Genomic DNA, 16,342 nt, shown 5'->3' with positions numbered 1-16,342 from the left:
GACCTCTTGAGGCGCTCCTGAGGCAGACCAGGTCGTGAGCCACGACGCTTTCCTGCTCCTCCGATACCTTACAAGCCTTTCAGGAAGCCAAATGTGGTGTCGCCACTATGGGACATGTGTAAAGGACGACAGCCATCGTCATCAGTAAAGTGTTTCAAAGAAGTGTTCTGGAGCAGCTATGGTTCGAGCAAGACGCGACACCCGACAAGCACTACCATGCTTGTAAGGTGGACTACCTTGATCCACCCTGTCATGGACGCACCTACGTCTCAAATGGTGGATGCCTCTAACCACGCCATCGGTGCACTCTTGTAGCAACGCATTGAGGGCCAGTGGCGACCCGTCGCATTCTTCCCGAAAAAGTTCTCCCCCACAGAAGAGCGCTGCAGCACATTTGGACTTGAACTCCTCGCTGCCTTCACGGCCGTCAAGCATTTTCGGTACTACCTCGAGGACAGGTCATTCATCATCTTCACAGATCACAAGCCCTCAGTTTTCGCCTATCGTTCAGGTAGGTCTCGGCGTTCCTCCAAGGAAGGACGGCATCTCGCGTACCTAGCGGAATTCAATGCCGAGATCAAACACATAAAAGGAAGCCACAGTGTTCCAGCTGACGCTTTAAGTTGCATGTCGGCTTTGGAACACACCCCCATTAACCTCGTCCCTTGTTTCCCTTGCCGAGCGCCCGGTTGATGCAGATTCACACCGACATTGTCGGCCACCTGCCTCCCTCCAACAATCACCGGTGTCTGCTGACTTGTACCGACCGGGGCACCAGATGGCCTGAGGCTGTACCCACGCCAGATTCCACCGCCGTCACGGTCGCCCGCACTTTTGTTTCCAAATGGGTCGAAAGGTTCGGTGTCCCTTCTCAGATCACCACCGATAGAGGCAAGCAATTCCTATCTCGACTATTCACATCACTGACGCAGCTCCTCGGTACCAACCGTTGTCTCACGACTGCATATCACCCCTGTGTCAGCGGTATCGTCGAACGCTTCCACAGTCACCTGAAGAGGTTCATCATGGCCTATGGCAATTCATCCAAGTGGCATGACTGTCTTCCGTTAGTCCTCGTGGAAAGATGATTTAGGCTGCACCGCTGCCGACCTGGTGAATGGCACCAAACTTACCCTCCCGGTTCTTCAAGCCCACTTCGTCAACTGCCATTAATCCTCCGACTACGTAGAGGACGTGCGAGAGCACTTCCCCCGTATCACACCCGCTCCTACGCGAGCACACCAGTCCAGCAAGCCTTTTGTCTCTCCGCAACGCACCTCCGCCACTCACGTTTTCCTCCGGGCCGACGCTTTGAGGAAATCGCTGCAACTTCCCTATTCCGGCCCCTTTCCTGTCCTGGAGCGGCACCCAAAATACTTCCTCATAGACTGCCACGGCCGCCCCGAAGCAGTCCCTATCAACTGCCCAAAACCGGCTTTCATCGACGCCGATGACACCCCAGCGGTCCTGACAGCCAGCACCCTCCGCAAGACATCCAAACAAGTCTTTTGGAGTGACTTCGTGACTTTTGTTGGGGGGGGGGGGGAGGGGCTCCTGTGGCGAAGACGAGGAGAGCTGATGCTGTCCGCTCGCGCAATAGATCATGAGCTCAGTACTTCGCTGGCGCTTCACCGAACCGGCCAGGCTCTCTCCAAGATGGCCCAGAGGATAGAGCGCTCGTTTCGCAAGCTATGGGTACGGTGATCGATGCCTCCTATGCTCTCTCCCCCTAAAGGCTCAAGGCTGTCTTCAACGTAGGCGAGCTTCAAGAGGGCTATAGTAAACGCTTCTTCGCGGCCGTGGAGATCGATGTCAAAGGTGTGAACAAAAGAACTTTGTCGGGGCCGAAGTACGCTGGGCGGCGTGCGCGACGCACATATTTCGTGCGCAGGAAAACATGCGAGGCCGTGTGAAGGCTCGCAGAGACATATGAAGCAGAGCTGGGAAAGGCTCCAGTTACCGAAGTCGTAACCTTGACCGAAGTTATGAGGAGAGATCCTGAGACATCCTCTGGGATCCTGCAGGTAGCTCGAAGAGTCGTGACTGGGTAAAAGCGCAGGCTTTAAAATGTCAACGTGAAGACAACGAGCTGAGCCATATACCAGCTCGGCGGTGGAGGTATGGCCTAAGGGAAACTCGGATGCCGAGGCGCACGAATGGCACGAAAGTTTTCAGTACAGCAGGTGGGGTAAGACATATTATCCAGGTGCTTATACAGGTTGCTTATGGCCCACTCGGGTGTGCAAAAATTCAGCCACTTTTGAAATACATCGTCCGTATTAAACACCCTGAAAAGCGAACATTCTTCAAGATATATATTGCCAAATTTCGCTATGAAAACAAGACGAAGCCAGAACTACGCATACTCGAGCGCAGAAAGAGGGACACTAAAACCAGGCGAGAGGGCACTTGCTTTGGACCGACCGAGCTGATTGGAGTAGGCGCAAAGCTGAGAACGGTCTCCGACCCAGCTAACGTGAAGGTCGCGTTGTTTCTGCTGTGGCAGCCCCATTGCCAATTCTCGTCCCGCGCCGTCGTTCAAGCTACGCGGCAACGCCGCGAGAGTCATGAGTTGTACTCCTGCTTCAGGACCGTTCGGTCATGTTATAGATTATTTCGTCTCCAGACCTGTTTGTCGTCTCACTCACAGCAATTGGAGACCGCAACTATGAACAGCATGTTCGGCGTAATTCGGCTTTTTTTCATCCCAAATTTGGCAACCTTCCCGCAAGTTCAGCACCGACGGCCGGCATCCTGCCGCGCAGCTTGGGAGCCCCTCTGCCTTTACCTGACCGACCGCAACGATAGCTTTGTCACACGTCAACCGATCAAGCCTGATGCTCTCTACGTATCCGCCTCCTCACCGGTCCAGACTCACAGCCATGACTCGCATTCAACATCCTGTGCTACTTCCCGATTGACTTCGTGAGCTCGACAAGTGCTACTGTGCTGCATGACGCTCTTCTACAAAGCACGACCGACCGGCACACACAAGGCGTCACAACTTCATCAAACTTCACTCATGCCCGACGTTAACCGCACCCCGGCCGTCTTTCATTGCCGGACGCGACCATCGAGCCTCACGCTCACCTGCCGGTCGCGGAAGTCGACGTCACAGCTCGCACAGCCTCACTCTCACCTACCCTGGGAAGAGCTACGGCTGCGAGCCGTACCTCTACCGTGCAGCCATTAATTTTGCTTACTCGGAGGAACAACACCATGTTCGGCGTAATTCAACCGCTTACCATCCCGAATTTCAACACTCACTGCCACCATTAGGCATCAATTCGGCTCACCATCTCAGCACGCATCCCAGCACTCATCTCCAGCACGTCGTTCCACCGCGCCTCTTAATAGTAGACCACCATCTTATCGCTCTGACCAGGTGCCCTTCGGCTTCGATGCTCCGTATCGGTCACAGTACGCCGTGGTTCCTCACGCTTCGCCAGGCCTCAACGTAAATCGTGATGGTACTCCCCGAATCTACTAGCGCCACCTGGTCGAGCAATGCGCTCATTAGCGCATCGCCAAGCCGCTGGTCACTCGGTCTCACGTCGCCCCAACCGCATGCGCCTTGCCTCGCTTCGCCGCCCTCCTCGATGGTCCTGTACTCGTGGCCCACCAGCGACTCCAAGTGACCGCTCATTTCTGCGTCATGCCTCTTATCGCCGGGTCTGTCCACCCGCTCCGCGTCTGTGGGGGGAGTACTGTGGTGGCCACCGATGATGACGACGACGTGCCGTTGTTGTCATGCGCTACTGCGCTGGCACGTCAGTTCGACCAGCACCGGCCTAGCGTGAGGTCACGCACAACTGCCCGCTGGGACATTCTATCAGGACTAGTGTAGACGATGGACACGCGAGCCAGCTTCCAGACAGTAGGATAGACGTTGTCTTCTTGGATTTGAACGATGTCGCCTTCCTTTAGTTATGTCTCGGATGCTGCGGGTGAGGTGGTTGCGCGCTCTGACCGCACCGAAGCAGGTATTTGCATGTCCAGCGCTTCCAGAACAGCCGAAGAACGCCTGTTGAATAGCTCAAAAACTAAGAAATTGGGTCGTACATTGTTATAGCATCATTGGTCGGAAGCGAATTGATCTGGCAAAGCCACTGCTCGTAGCTGAACCTGCCACGGAGTAAGTCGCTCAAGCTCCCCGGGATCAGCCGCAATGCGCGTGAGCTGACGGGAATTGACTATTGCTTCTACTTCAGAGAGTGCCAACTTTTCAAAGTGAGGCGCTTTCTTCCAATGAGCGTCTTTGGACTTTCTTCACAGTTCGGATGAGCCGTTCCCACCAGGCTCCCCACCAAGGACCTTGCTCGGCAATGAATCGCGAGGCGATACGAAGCTGTGCGCCAAAGTCCAGGCCGTATCTTGCGCCAACCAGGGAAAGGAGCGACGAGCACTTCCGAAATGTGCGAGTGTTGTCGGAAAAGGTGAGGGATGGTCCCCACGCCCAGAGATTAAACGTGGCAAGGCAAGAAAGCAAATCGGAAAGTCTAAGCCGACAACTGTGAAATGATTTGCTGGCGTTATACGCTCCCGAGGAAGGGGCAACACTGGGGCTGTTTCAAGGCGTGCCTTTTGTCTTCAACAGGTCAAGCATGAGCGTGGACACGTCTTGTGGTTAGCCGTCCGCAGATAACCCAAATTTGGCGATGGTGTTCTTGGACGTCGGCTTGTAGCAATCGTTGTTGTGCATCCAGTATGACGAGCTCCGTGAATCGATACTTCGCGGAGTGGAGGGTGTGGTGTTTGAGCTACTACGAATCCTGAAGCTGGTGAAGACGACCGCCGACGCGTAGTGTGCAAGAGGCTTCGAGAAATTGCTCGAAAACTCGGCGAAGATGCCGCAGGAACGCTGCCGTGCCTGAGGGCTAAGAAGTCGTGCCGAAAGGCTTCATTTCGAACAAGGGAGAACATATGCCTTCGGCGTTCCGATGCTCTTCGGACGTAAGTGGACCCGGTAGAAACAGTTAGCGGGGACTGCTGCTGTTGACCAACCTGGCGCACTTAGCCACAATGCGTAGAATTCAGGAGAGGGTTCAGTGCTCTAAGAAGTCAGTCCACTTCTGCAGGGCCGACTCTAGGTGAACGACCACTTCGGTATCCGGGGCTTCTGGTGCAGCCGTCACCACCATACAGGTGTCGTTGACATGTCGGTGTGAGTAAGTAGGTGGACTGAAATCACCTGCGGACAACGAGGGAGAACTACTCCACCATAAGTGGCTGTTCTGCGGGCATCTAGTGGACATGCGGTCACTAGGTCTGCGAGGTCACTAGGTCACAAGTCTCTGCCTTTGCAGTGCCGCCATTGTTCAGGTCGGGAAAATGGTAAGATTTTCGCCACCATCGGCTTAACATAGGAGGGGCTAGTGGTCGCGAGACACTGAATCCATCGTAGCGCGACGTTCGCGTCCGTCCAGAAGTGAGAGGAGCAACTTTCGTGCCTTCTACTGCCGAGACGTGGGGGAGACACGCGTGGTCAGCTGGCATGCGAGGAGCTCGAGACGCCGCAACAAGACTTCTTTCAATGGAGCTGGACGGGCTCTCACTAAAAGCAACTGCATAGAAGTGGTTCCCTTAGGGGAGCAACTGGGAACGTAGACTGTTGTGCTGTCTCACTTAAGACGTGCGTCGGCGAAACAATGCACATCAAGGAGGGAGTTGCATTCCTGAAAGACGCAACGAGGCAGGCGCAATGCATCTCTGTGTGACAGTTCAATCTTCCGCGTCTCTCGGACAACGTGATCTTCCGTGGCGAACGCGGAGTCCTAGGGCAAGGACTCGCGCCATAAATTTTGGAAGATGACTTTAGCGGTTATGATGAAGGGTGAGAGGTGGTCAAGCTGGTCATAGATGAGAGAGAATGTTTTGAGCACCGTGCGTTTCCCAGGAGGATGGATTGCAGGCAACGGGAGTGTTCGTTTAACCGAAAAAGTGAGACGATCTGTGTCCCGGTCCCACAACAAGCCCAGCACCTTGATCGTTGCGTAGTAGTCGGAAGCGTAGGAAACATCGTCCGACAGAAACCGTTCACGAAGTGCGGACGAATATCAGATCCGCTTCCGTATGTCCATGTCGGCTTCGTTAAGTATGTCAATAGTGTCACCATGCACTTGAAGGGCGTCGGGTTCTGACGCGCACCCCACATTCGTCGGGTATCGCGAGGCCACGAAAACGAACTGATGTTGTAGCGTTGTCATGCGCCGCTCCTCAACCTGCGGGCTCTCACGGGCGGCAACGTCCTGCACACATAGTAAGCGGAGGAGATTTCTATCATCCGATCGAATACTGATTTCTAGATACGCCTTCCGTATATCCGCGGTGAAGACGACGGTGCTGCAGCGAAACACTAGCAGTAGATGTACGAGGTCGGCATTCAGCATGGGTCCTTTCATGAGCAGACTGTTCACAGAGGGTTGGCCCATGAGATGGGACACCTAAGACACGCTGAGCTTCGAAGTCAGTGTGTCTTTCCGGATGACGTCATGTTGGGGCATATAGTAGACGTTCTGGGTTTGGGGTCGATGCATCTGTAACCGGTTCGGCATGACCCTCGTCAAAATACTACCGAATGACGGAATTGTAATCGACGGGTAGCGTCGGCGGTGAACGAAAACGCCGCAACTGTGCGAAGAACCGCTGCCCTGCCGTTACCCGGTTGTTAGCTACGAGGGGAAGCCCTTGGCCTTTAATCATACGCTGCCATTACCCTTTTCTCGTCCCTACAGCTACGCTTACGGCAGCTGTGGCCACAACCCGCCCAGGCAGCACGCAATATCGGTCCAATGTTGGCCTCAGAGCGGTTTCACCGGGCCAATGAAGGCCCAAGGAAACCATTCACGAGCCAATTACTGGCCTTTCAACGGCATTATTGGCACCTGCTTGGCACTACTGAAATCAAATATATATATATACTTGCCATTTAGCTGTCTTTAAATGAGTGTAGAAGTGCTAAAATATGTGTACAAGGCAAATTTTAATGCTTTTGTCATGTTTATTTATGATTGGTGGTACACCGGCACTACAATGGCCAGCCGTCATAGAGGCATGCCAATGCATCCGGTGAACAGCCAATGTATTTTTCATTGGTTCTTCACCGGTGAGCTCGGCTAAAGTCTAACGTGAGAGGACTACGTCTGGGAAAGTGTTGTTAACTCATTGAGGCAAAAAAATGTTTTTAAGCATGTGTACTACTAATAATACTGCAGCTATAATGAATTCAATTATAACAAGAAAAAAATAGGCCATGGGGACAGCGAAATTGGGTGCAGCCCACAATTAAACATGTATCTTTATTCATTCACAGCACTACATGGGATGGGTCGCAAAAAGCTGACCCGTGCGCTTGACAAAGAGAGTGATAAATGAAAACTGGAGGCTATCTATGTGGTACTTGTGTTATAAAGAGGTGCTGGTTTTCCTCTACCACTTGCTGTAATGCAAGTAGCACAAAGATGTGCTCCGGTTTCCATTTATCGCTGTTTGTGAAGCACCCTGGTTAGTTTTGTGCGACGTACAATGTTATGTCAGGCCACAATACAAGATGATGCCACGTATGCAATGTCATAACAAAGCCGTTTAGTAGAGACTCACTGTCACCACAATGTGCATGCATAAAGATTGACAAAAATAAGTAGCATTGCTGGAAACATTACAACTGCGAAAGCAAGCATGAGAAGTGCAACACGATATCTATACAGCGGAGTCGAAAATATTAAAAAGAGTACAAGGTATGAGTACTTGAAGTGTTCCACAGTAAATAGGCAACAAAGACAATTGACATGCACTTGTCACTACAAATGCATAAGTGGCATTATCACGTGGCCTGACTTGTAGTCCAGTTTAAGGCATTGTTTTGCATTATTGAAAATAGTCACATGACACCATCTGTTCCGAGTACAAGCCTTGTCGGTTCGAAACACATTCAAAGTCGTAGATTGCAGGGGCTTGGTAAAAAAGGCACGCTTCTGAGGCAGGGAGGCACAACACACCTCATTTCCATTTACCGCTTCTACATACACCAGTGCTCCTCCACTAAGAATGTACGTAGAATTCACCTCAACATTCTGCTCTTGGCGTCTTCAACAGATCAACCTGGCTGCACTCCGAAACACGGCGGCTAAGTTGGGACAATGGGTTATTTGTGCTTCGCAGAAGTTTTTTAATCTTGCCCAAGTAGGACTCAAATGGAAAAGCACTGAAGCTATCGAGATGTCCATGCACTTTGCACTCGTCTGCAAGATGAATGATGGAGTGGACATTGTACACCACACTTTGTGCACCGTATAGATGTACACACTCTTGCGAGAAGTACTCAAGCAGTTGTCTGGCATAATCGTGCTGAGTACGACACATTCCAGGTGAAGCAAGGATTCTTGCAGCCACGAAGAGATACAGGAAGTGAGCGTACAGCTCATCCTTCAAGATACCCTTGAGGACAACAGGTCCAACGTACATCAAAAAATTTCTGTATTCTGTGGCTTTCCACCTTTCTAGTTCTTCAACACCACGAGGCTTTCGTTGGAACGCTTTTGGAAAATATTTGGCACTAGATATGAGCCTAAAGCTGAGCTCAGTCTTCTGTGATTGTGTCACACAATAAGGTCGTGGACCATTAACCCACGCGTGAAGGAATCGACGCATTACACCGAGGCATAACAAATGCATGTACTCGATGGGGAAACCAAACACGATGTCAAGTTGAAGTTCCAGGAACGGCGACACTCCTTTGTGATATTCTGAATTTTCTTGAGCACGAAATGAGAAGTCCGTCCTTCTTGAATGGTCAATGTCAGGGAAAGTCATCCTATGATCAATGTACACCCCACGCTGCGTGCACCTTTCACATCCATAGTGAGCGTTGTGACCCTTTGTGACCTTCACAAAGCTTCGTGCTGGTGCGTCACAAATGACAGCCTTCAGTGTGACAGCCACATTTTGCCCTTTGTGTTGCAATCCATTTGATGTCAGGTCCTTTACTTCCTCAATGAATGCCTTGAGGTAGTTGTCCAAGCACGGAGGTTTTCCTTTTCCGCAGTAAACACTTACAAGGAATGGTTCACTCCTCTCAACGTTAATTATCCGACACGATATGGGCCAGAAGTTTGCTCCTGAACTTTTGTAGAGTGGTAGGCCGTCAATGCTTGCATGTAACTCAAGCCTTGAAGGCACGCGACCACAACCCAGAGCTTGTCGTATCCCACTCTTCAACCCAAAATGCACAAATGTACCATCCTGCTGCAGAGGTGCTTTCCGTTGTGTACCAAGTATTGATCTGGCATCATTTGGTAAGTCAAAGTCCCACTTACGCAGAAGAGATGAAATATCGTTTAAGCAAGCATGTGTCAGGTTATGATTCACAGCTAATCTTGCCAGCTCGGCAACTAATAGTGGACGATTCAACTGTTGTCGTTCATGAGTCTGGTTCACTTCACTAGAATCGCATTGGGAGACTGGATATTCAGCTTGAAGGAGGTCATCTTGGACATTTATTTCATCAACAAATCGTCCATCGGAGCTGCAGGCTTCTGATTCCTCGTCCGAGGACAGCCCCTCGAAGTCGGATTCGGATGAAGAACTTGTAGTAGGAGTAGCTGCGACTGGGTCGGGCATCTGTGACTGGGAAAGGCCATGTTGAGTTCTCGCTGCTGATGTCGAAGCAATCTCGTGCAGAGCTTCCCGGTATTCATTCCGCAGTGTCCGGCACCGCTTCCACTTCGATATCATACCGTGCGCTAACAAAATCACATGAATATTCTCACAGATTTAGTTGGATTCAAAACGGTGGCAAATCATTAGGAACCGATCAAAACAGCAATGGCAGGCTTGTCGGCTACGGCTTGGATAGTCGACATTCATGTGGCTTCATGCATTGTTACCATCATTCATGTTATTAAAAGAAATTACGTACTATACGTGATATCATCTGTACACAGAATAGCTGTTTTGTGTCTCTTCGTTATATTTTGTGTTAGCGAGTGAAAAGTCAACGTGTCAGCGCGGTACCTAATCCAACCGAATCCAATCCGGACCACCGAACGAGCCGAGTCTAGTCCAGCCAACTGCACCATTTTGAAAAGCACGCCTCTCGTGTTGTGTGCCATTTTCACCTGTGGTAACGTTTAGACTGCCTCACGTGTCCTCCAGTATCCGCAAGGTAAGCTCCGTGAACTTGCAGTGTCAGTTGCACAACCAGAGCTGTCTGTCACCTATACTCAACTGCTTGCTAAACGTATCCGCCTCGTTTCTTTCCAGAATCATGCGAAACAAGTACATCGTTGTGAAATTTCCAGCAGAAGATGACAAAGTCGAACTTGTACCAGCGACTTGGGTTTTAGCTGGTGACAAATTTTGTCTTTGGCCGTCGGAAAATTTCGTGGGCATCCAAGACTGCATCAAAGCATGCAAAGAACCTGGGACCGGCTGGACACTCTGCCCAATAGTGAAAATGGCGGAATGCCGTAAGTTGTGTCAATTTGCTGTCCATTTTTGTCACTGTAGCGAGTTTAACAGCACCCGTACGTGTATTGGAAACATTTCGCCTTACAGACGGATACCGCCGAGGACTCAGGAAACTGAAAATGGCCATGGAGACATCAGATTTGGAAACGCACGGCCCCACACAGTCAGAGGCTTCTGGTAAGCTGCGGCAATGTTTCCGTGTGTCGCATTTCTTGTCATCAACAAGTCAGCAGGTGGCAACCTTAACTTTTTTTTTTTTTTGCAGATCAGGATGTCGGTACAGAACGCTACACTGCTTCACAGGATTATACCTTGCCTGACCCACGTAAGTTTGTTTTGCCTTTATGCTACTGAAACGCTTGGTGTGGTGATTGCGTACTCTTAACATGCCCTTTTTGTTGCAATCATTGCAAATTCCATTGTGCTCCTTGCATGTTCCCTTGGAATATTCAGTCGCGTCACCACGTACTCTGATGATGGTCCTTTCTGTCGTGCTGCTTGCATGTTCCCTTGGAATATTCAGTCGCGTCACCACGTACTCTGATGATGGCCCTTTCTGTCGTGCTGCTTGCATGTTCCCTTGGAATATTCAGTCGCGTCACCACGTACTCTGATGATGGCCCTTTCTGTCGTGCTGCTTGCATGTTCCCTTGGAATATTCAGTCGCGTCACCACGTACTCTGATGATGGCCCTTTCTGTCGTGCTGCTTGCATGTTCCCTTGGAATATTCAGTCGCGTCACCACGTACTCTGATGATGGCCCTTTCTGTCGTGCTGCTTGCATGTTCCCTTGGAATATTCAGTCGCGTCACCACGTACTCTGATGATGGCCCTTTCTGTCGTGCTGCTTGCATGTTCCCTTGGAATATTCAGTCGCGTCACCACGTACTCTGATGATGGCCCTTTCTGTCGCGCTGCTTGCATGTTCCCTTGGAATATTCAGTCGCGTCACCACGTACTATGATGATGGCCCTTTCTGTCGTGCTGCTTGCATGTTCCCTTGGAGTATTCAGTCGCGTCACCACGTACTCTCATGATGGCCCATGGCCATTTTCGCTGTTGTGCTTGCCTGGTATATTTCATAAGAATAATTTGTGGCTTTATGTCATGAGACAACTGTGGTATATTCCATGTGACTATATAATCACATTATGCTTACTTGTTTCAGGTGAAGAGGACACGGAAAATATTCACCTTCCAACCCCAAAGAGACGACGTGAGCCTCCTCCTCGTGAGTAAACCTTATCGCCTTGTTCGTTAAGTACCATGCCTTTTCAAATAGTGTCGAGTATATCTGACCATATGCGCCCAACTTTGTATTCTGTATGTCTGTTCTCATCCTGTGTCTTCTTTGTTCATAATATACACACAGCTCACATGGACTGCATCCCTCACATGTTGCAGCTTCCAGAGCATCTGTAGCTGCCTTGTCTGCTTGACTGGGTGCTGTACTGATATGTACCAGTTGCTCCTTGCACCACTTGTTTTACTTACTATGCTCATCGTCATCTTTGTTTATGCTTTACTAACATATTCTTTTGTATGGACAGCAAGTAACTTTTACCCTGATACACAGAACGGTAAGTAGTTTTTCTAGCAACTTGACCATAGCCACTTGGCATCTTCTCAGGCTGAAATATGCCGTAAACTCTTGCAGTGACTTCAATGAACTCCTACCTACATCAAGCAGGCAGCCCAAGTATGCTATGTGAGTTGTTTGCCATGCCTCCAATGAAATTGAATTTTTGTTCAAACTACTTTTCTTGCCTCACTTTAGCAGGTGCTGCAAACAAAGGCAGAGCAGCCAGTATCGTACAAGACACAGAGAGGGGCATGACAAGTATGTTATTTTCTGTCTATAAAGCGTTTGACATTGCATGCAGCTTGAACAGGTTCTCACGCAGGTTTCGAAACAAAATGCCTGAAAGTGGTGCTTGAGAATAGGATGCTCTTGAGAGAGCTCAACCAGAGAATTGCTGCCCTTGAAACCACATCAAGGTGTGGGGAACCCCTGCAGACTCCTGTGGTGCCGGAGCTGGAAGTTCTTCTTGAACAGCCAATTTCGACACGCGAAGAGCTCTCACACGTTGAGGATGTTCTGAGCGAAGCATCAGCAAAAATTGCCTTGGTAAACTTGCAGAAACCTTTCATTCTTTACACTTGTTCTCGCATGTTTTACTCTTATTATTTTGATTTCATGTACACAGACCAACCGGTTGGCACGTCTGGGAGGAGGCGACCTCAAAGAGGTCGTGAAAATTGTGCTGGACCGCACCATGAAGAACGAGGTACAGGCCCTGTTCAGCATTGAAGGACGGAGAGGGAAAAGCGCACTCAAGACCTCTCCTCTGTTCAGTGTTATTATCAGTAAGTATTGTTCATCCAGGTTGATCCCAAGTTTGGTTAGCATTAGAGGACTCTTTGCTGCTTGTAATTTCTGCGTTAGAAGCAGTTAGACATACCATAACCATGCAGATGCCTAATAGTGTTTGTTCAGATATACAGGGTGTTCAAAATTAAGCTTTCACTAGCACTTTATAAATAGGCGAACAAAAGAAAACTGGTGCTATTTTTCTGTTCCTTGAGTAAGAAACAGGTGCTACATAATTAGCAGCACCTGTTTCTTACTCAAGCAGCGTAAAGTTATCATCCGGTTTCCTGTCATCGCTGTGTTTGCGTAGCGCTCGTGAAAGCTTAATTTTGAACACCCTGTATAGTGTCCACGCTAAGGTTCCTCATTAAACAATCCCTAGTGAGAAAACTGGTGCCGTTGCTTGAAGACTTGTTTTCATTATTAATGTATTTTCCAGGTGATGTCCAACAACGCTTGTCTGGGCTAAAACAGGATGTCACCGACGCAGAGATCCAGGCTCGTGTTGGCAAATACCTGGCGGGGTCATGCGATCGAGAGGGCGGGCGTAAGAGGCGCATGAAGGATACTGAATAAATTTTTTCACACTCCTTCACAAACTGACTCAGAATTTCTGTGCATGGACGGATATCTCACGCAATGGCAGACATCCACAGAGATGATGACATCCTTCTAAGTTATTGAGCTTATTCTGCATGCATAAGCCACTGAATTGACAGTAATATGCACGAAATATAAAATGCACTTTTTATTGGCACTTCATTGGTGGCCAATGCAGGACCGTCATTGGCAGTTTCATTGGCTCAATATCGGACCGCGTTGCACAGCCAATATAGGTCCGATATAGCCACATTGGCATACCAATGTCGGACCGTTAATGGTCCAATGTTGGTGTGCTGCCTGGGCGCCGTCACTTTCATCACATCGGCTTTAACACATCGGCACACACATCGGCTTTAACATTACCATTCGGTCATGTTAAAGGTAATTTCTTCTACAAACCAGTTTGCCGTGTCAGTCACAACACTGCGGTCGAAAAGCGCGGAGTTCTCGTTTCGGCCCATTGGAACAGGGAAATAAGTTGAGCGACAAGTTTTCTTTTTTCTTGGTAGAAGTGGAAGGGTGCAGGCGAGCTGGTACATTGTAAAAATCTGACCCGTTTGGGCGACTCTTAGCTGAGTACAAAGAGATTAAGTGACGAGGCAATTAGTGTTCCCTCTGTTTCCCCCTTTCCACCCATCAGGAGGTTATTGGGAGTGTAGGCTGTCATTAAATGGGTTGCTGTGTCTGAGAACGTGTCGTGTTGTCTTTTTTCTGTTCCGTGTCTCAGGTTTTATCGTCGTTTTTTTTCTGGACAATTGAATTTGGAACTGAATAAAGACTTGCTCCATAACTGCTACTTCACAGAAACATTTCCCAGAAAGCATCAAGTTAACAAGTTCATTAATAAATTTTAGCTAATTAGTTGTCCAGTAGTTGCATATGATATGTCTTACAGGACGTTCGTTGACCGTATAACCCACCTGTTAGAAAGGAATATCTATTTTGCTCTTCTCGTTTTTTCCATAAAAGATCCGTAACGAACAAAAACAAAACGCTCTGCATATGACCTGCTAGCGAGCTATCCCACATCCGTCGTTTGGTGCCAAACTCGAAATCAGTTTGGGGGCACTGAATTTCGCGTAAGGTCAGCAATGTAGGTAACTGAGCTCGCACACGAACATAGATAGATCGCTGCGTCAACCATTCAGGTAATCTGGGGCTGCACTGTTTTTAAGACATTGTACTAATATCGTCAGTGACGATTCCCATGCGTCCGTACCAGCGCTGCTTCCCTTTACCTCATATATCTGCACATTTGAGACTGCACATTTCCTCAGTGACCGGCTTTCGTGTTTGCCTCGATCAGGTCAATTTTATTCTTTACATGGCCCATGTGACCCCTACTGAGGAAGAAACGGGTAATGATTTACGGGGACTGTCATATCTGAAAGCACATCTTTCAAATCGATACCAGTGTGCTCGGCCAACGATCTACCTGGCTAACTTTATCGTCAGAAAAGTGCGGATAAAGCATGAGAATACTACACTAAACTAATTTTAAGCATGAGCGCTGCTGCTGCGGCCGCATGAGCTCCGGCGGTATCACCCCACTCTCTAATCGGAAGAGTGAACCCGCGGCGTTCAGAGGAGTGGAGACCGTCCTCGGTAGCCCTGTCGGTAACGTGCTGGCTTGCTGTGCTCAAGATCGCGGGTTTGAACCCGGCCGAGGGCGGTTGCAAGGTGGGGGAGGTGAACATTGCTTCCAGCACGGTGTGTCGAAGATTTCCGGCGCACGTCAAAAGAACCCCAGGTGGTCCAAATTATCCGCCGGTCCTACCCTGCGGCACGTGCATCATGTCGCCCCTTTGCGCAGACAAACCTTAAGGGTAACACGACAGTACTACCATTATTTTACCATTAGAGGAGGGGAGGCGCTCTCGGCACACCACGTAACTCTAGTATGTGAGACGCTCACACCATCGCGACATTCCTATTCTGGATGTCGCGCACTGCTAGGTTTCCATTGTCTAATGTTTTCTTCTTTTTTCTTTTTTTTTAGAAAGAGATTTCCGGCGTACTCTTCACATCCAGCGTCTGCTCTTCCCATCTCCTCCAGCAACAAAAAAGAAAAAGAAAACAGCCAACCGATGCCACGATTTCGCGTGCGACTTCCAATAGCGTGGCCATTTGCCCACGAGGCACGAAATGTCACTATATACTTGCCGAAGTCGACGGGAACTAATGCGACAGTCCTCTCAACGGCTCCGAGACGTCACGCACTGTATTATAGAGATGCAGAGATATAGGCGCGAGGTTAAGCAGGAGCAACCTACGGTAATGGAGGCTTTTACTCACATAGCTGCGAATACGTGAGAATGACGACGATGATCGTGAGCGCAATCATGCTCTTGTACCCGCGACTCCAAAAGGAAAGTGCAGTGTGCGTTAACCAGGCAGAGTATATGCGCAAGAGTACTTCCAAAACACGTCCCGCACGCAAATTAACGAGCGATTGTTACGAAACAAGATACCTTCTTTCTAACAGCTGCACTGGCGAAATAACTCATTAGTGATCCCACATGATAAATTGAGAAGGTCCGAGAGGTCAGGAACGTCTTGGGTGAGGCCCGCTAGCAGATGACGAGGAGAGCTGCTGTCAGCCGACGATTTAATTACAAATGACGGATTGTGTTCAGAAAGTACGCGGGCTATGGACCGACCTTTCATGAAATGGCAAGGGTGGGGTGTGCAACGCTTTCCCGGTGCAACTAAGCCTCGATGAACGGATTTTCTGGGCAGTATTATTCGAGAAAGGACACCACACCACATGCTTCCGATATGCGCACACACTCACTTCTTTCGCCGCCCACATTAAAGGAGCATGAAAGTGACATTTAACATCACTCGAAACCCCGCTTCATCCGTGAAACTGTCCACAAGGAGTCACGATGCAAAATATTT

The 16,342-nt window shown here is 49.5% G+C and overlaps 3 protein-coding genes across 4 annotated transcripts in view; 1 reads left to right on the top strand and 2 right to left on the bottom strand.

The window, feature by feature from the left end:
- The window catches only part of LOC135373835 (uncharacterized), a 68,702-nt gene extending 52,821 nt beyond the window's left edge, over positions 1-15,881 (bottom strand). Inside the window, exon 1 of one of the 2 annotated variants that reach the window (XM_064606893.1) lies at positions 15,737-15,881. In XM_064606893.1, the coding sequence (XP_064462963.1) occupies positions 15,737-15,785 (49 nt within the window). In that variant the 5' untranslated portion in view covers positions 15,786-15,881. The remainder of the gene's footprint in view (positions 1-15,736) is intronic. The other variant, XM_064606894.1, reaches the window with a different exon arrangement.
- LOC135373839 (uncharacterized) lies at positions 8,065-8,673 on the bottom strand. Its single transcript, XM_064606895.1, has one exon. It carries the CDS (start codon positions 8,671-8,673, stop codon positions 8,065-8,067), a length of 609 nt encoding a protein of 202 aa, XP_064462965.1.
- Positions 11,963-13,414, top strand: LOC135373872 (uncharacterized). Its single transcript, XM_064606919.1, has 6 exons — positions 11,963-12,047; positions 12,125-12,175; positions 12,245-12,307; positions 12,372-12,595; positions 12,675-12,834; positions 13,278-13,414. The coding sequence occupies exons 1-6, from the start codon at positions 11,963-11,965 to the stop codon at positions 13,412-13,414; spliced, it is 720 nt and encodes a 239-aa protein (XP_064462989.1).
- Positions 15,882-16,342: the final 461 nt, after the last annotated feature.

The sequence above is a fragment of the Ornithodoros turicata genome, unplaced genomic scaffold, assembly GCF_037126465.1.
Source record: "Ornithodoros turicata isolate Travis unplaced genomic scaffold, ASM3712646v1 Chromosome33, whole genome shotgun sequence".
NCBI classification, from domain to species: domain Eukaryota; kingdom Metazoa; phylum Arthropoda; class Arachnida; order Ixodida; family Argasidae; genus Ornithodoros; species Ornithodoros turicata.
The sequence above is the reverse complement of the archived record's forward strand: the minus strand, read 5'-3'. Positions and strand labels throughout refer to the sequence as shown.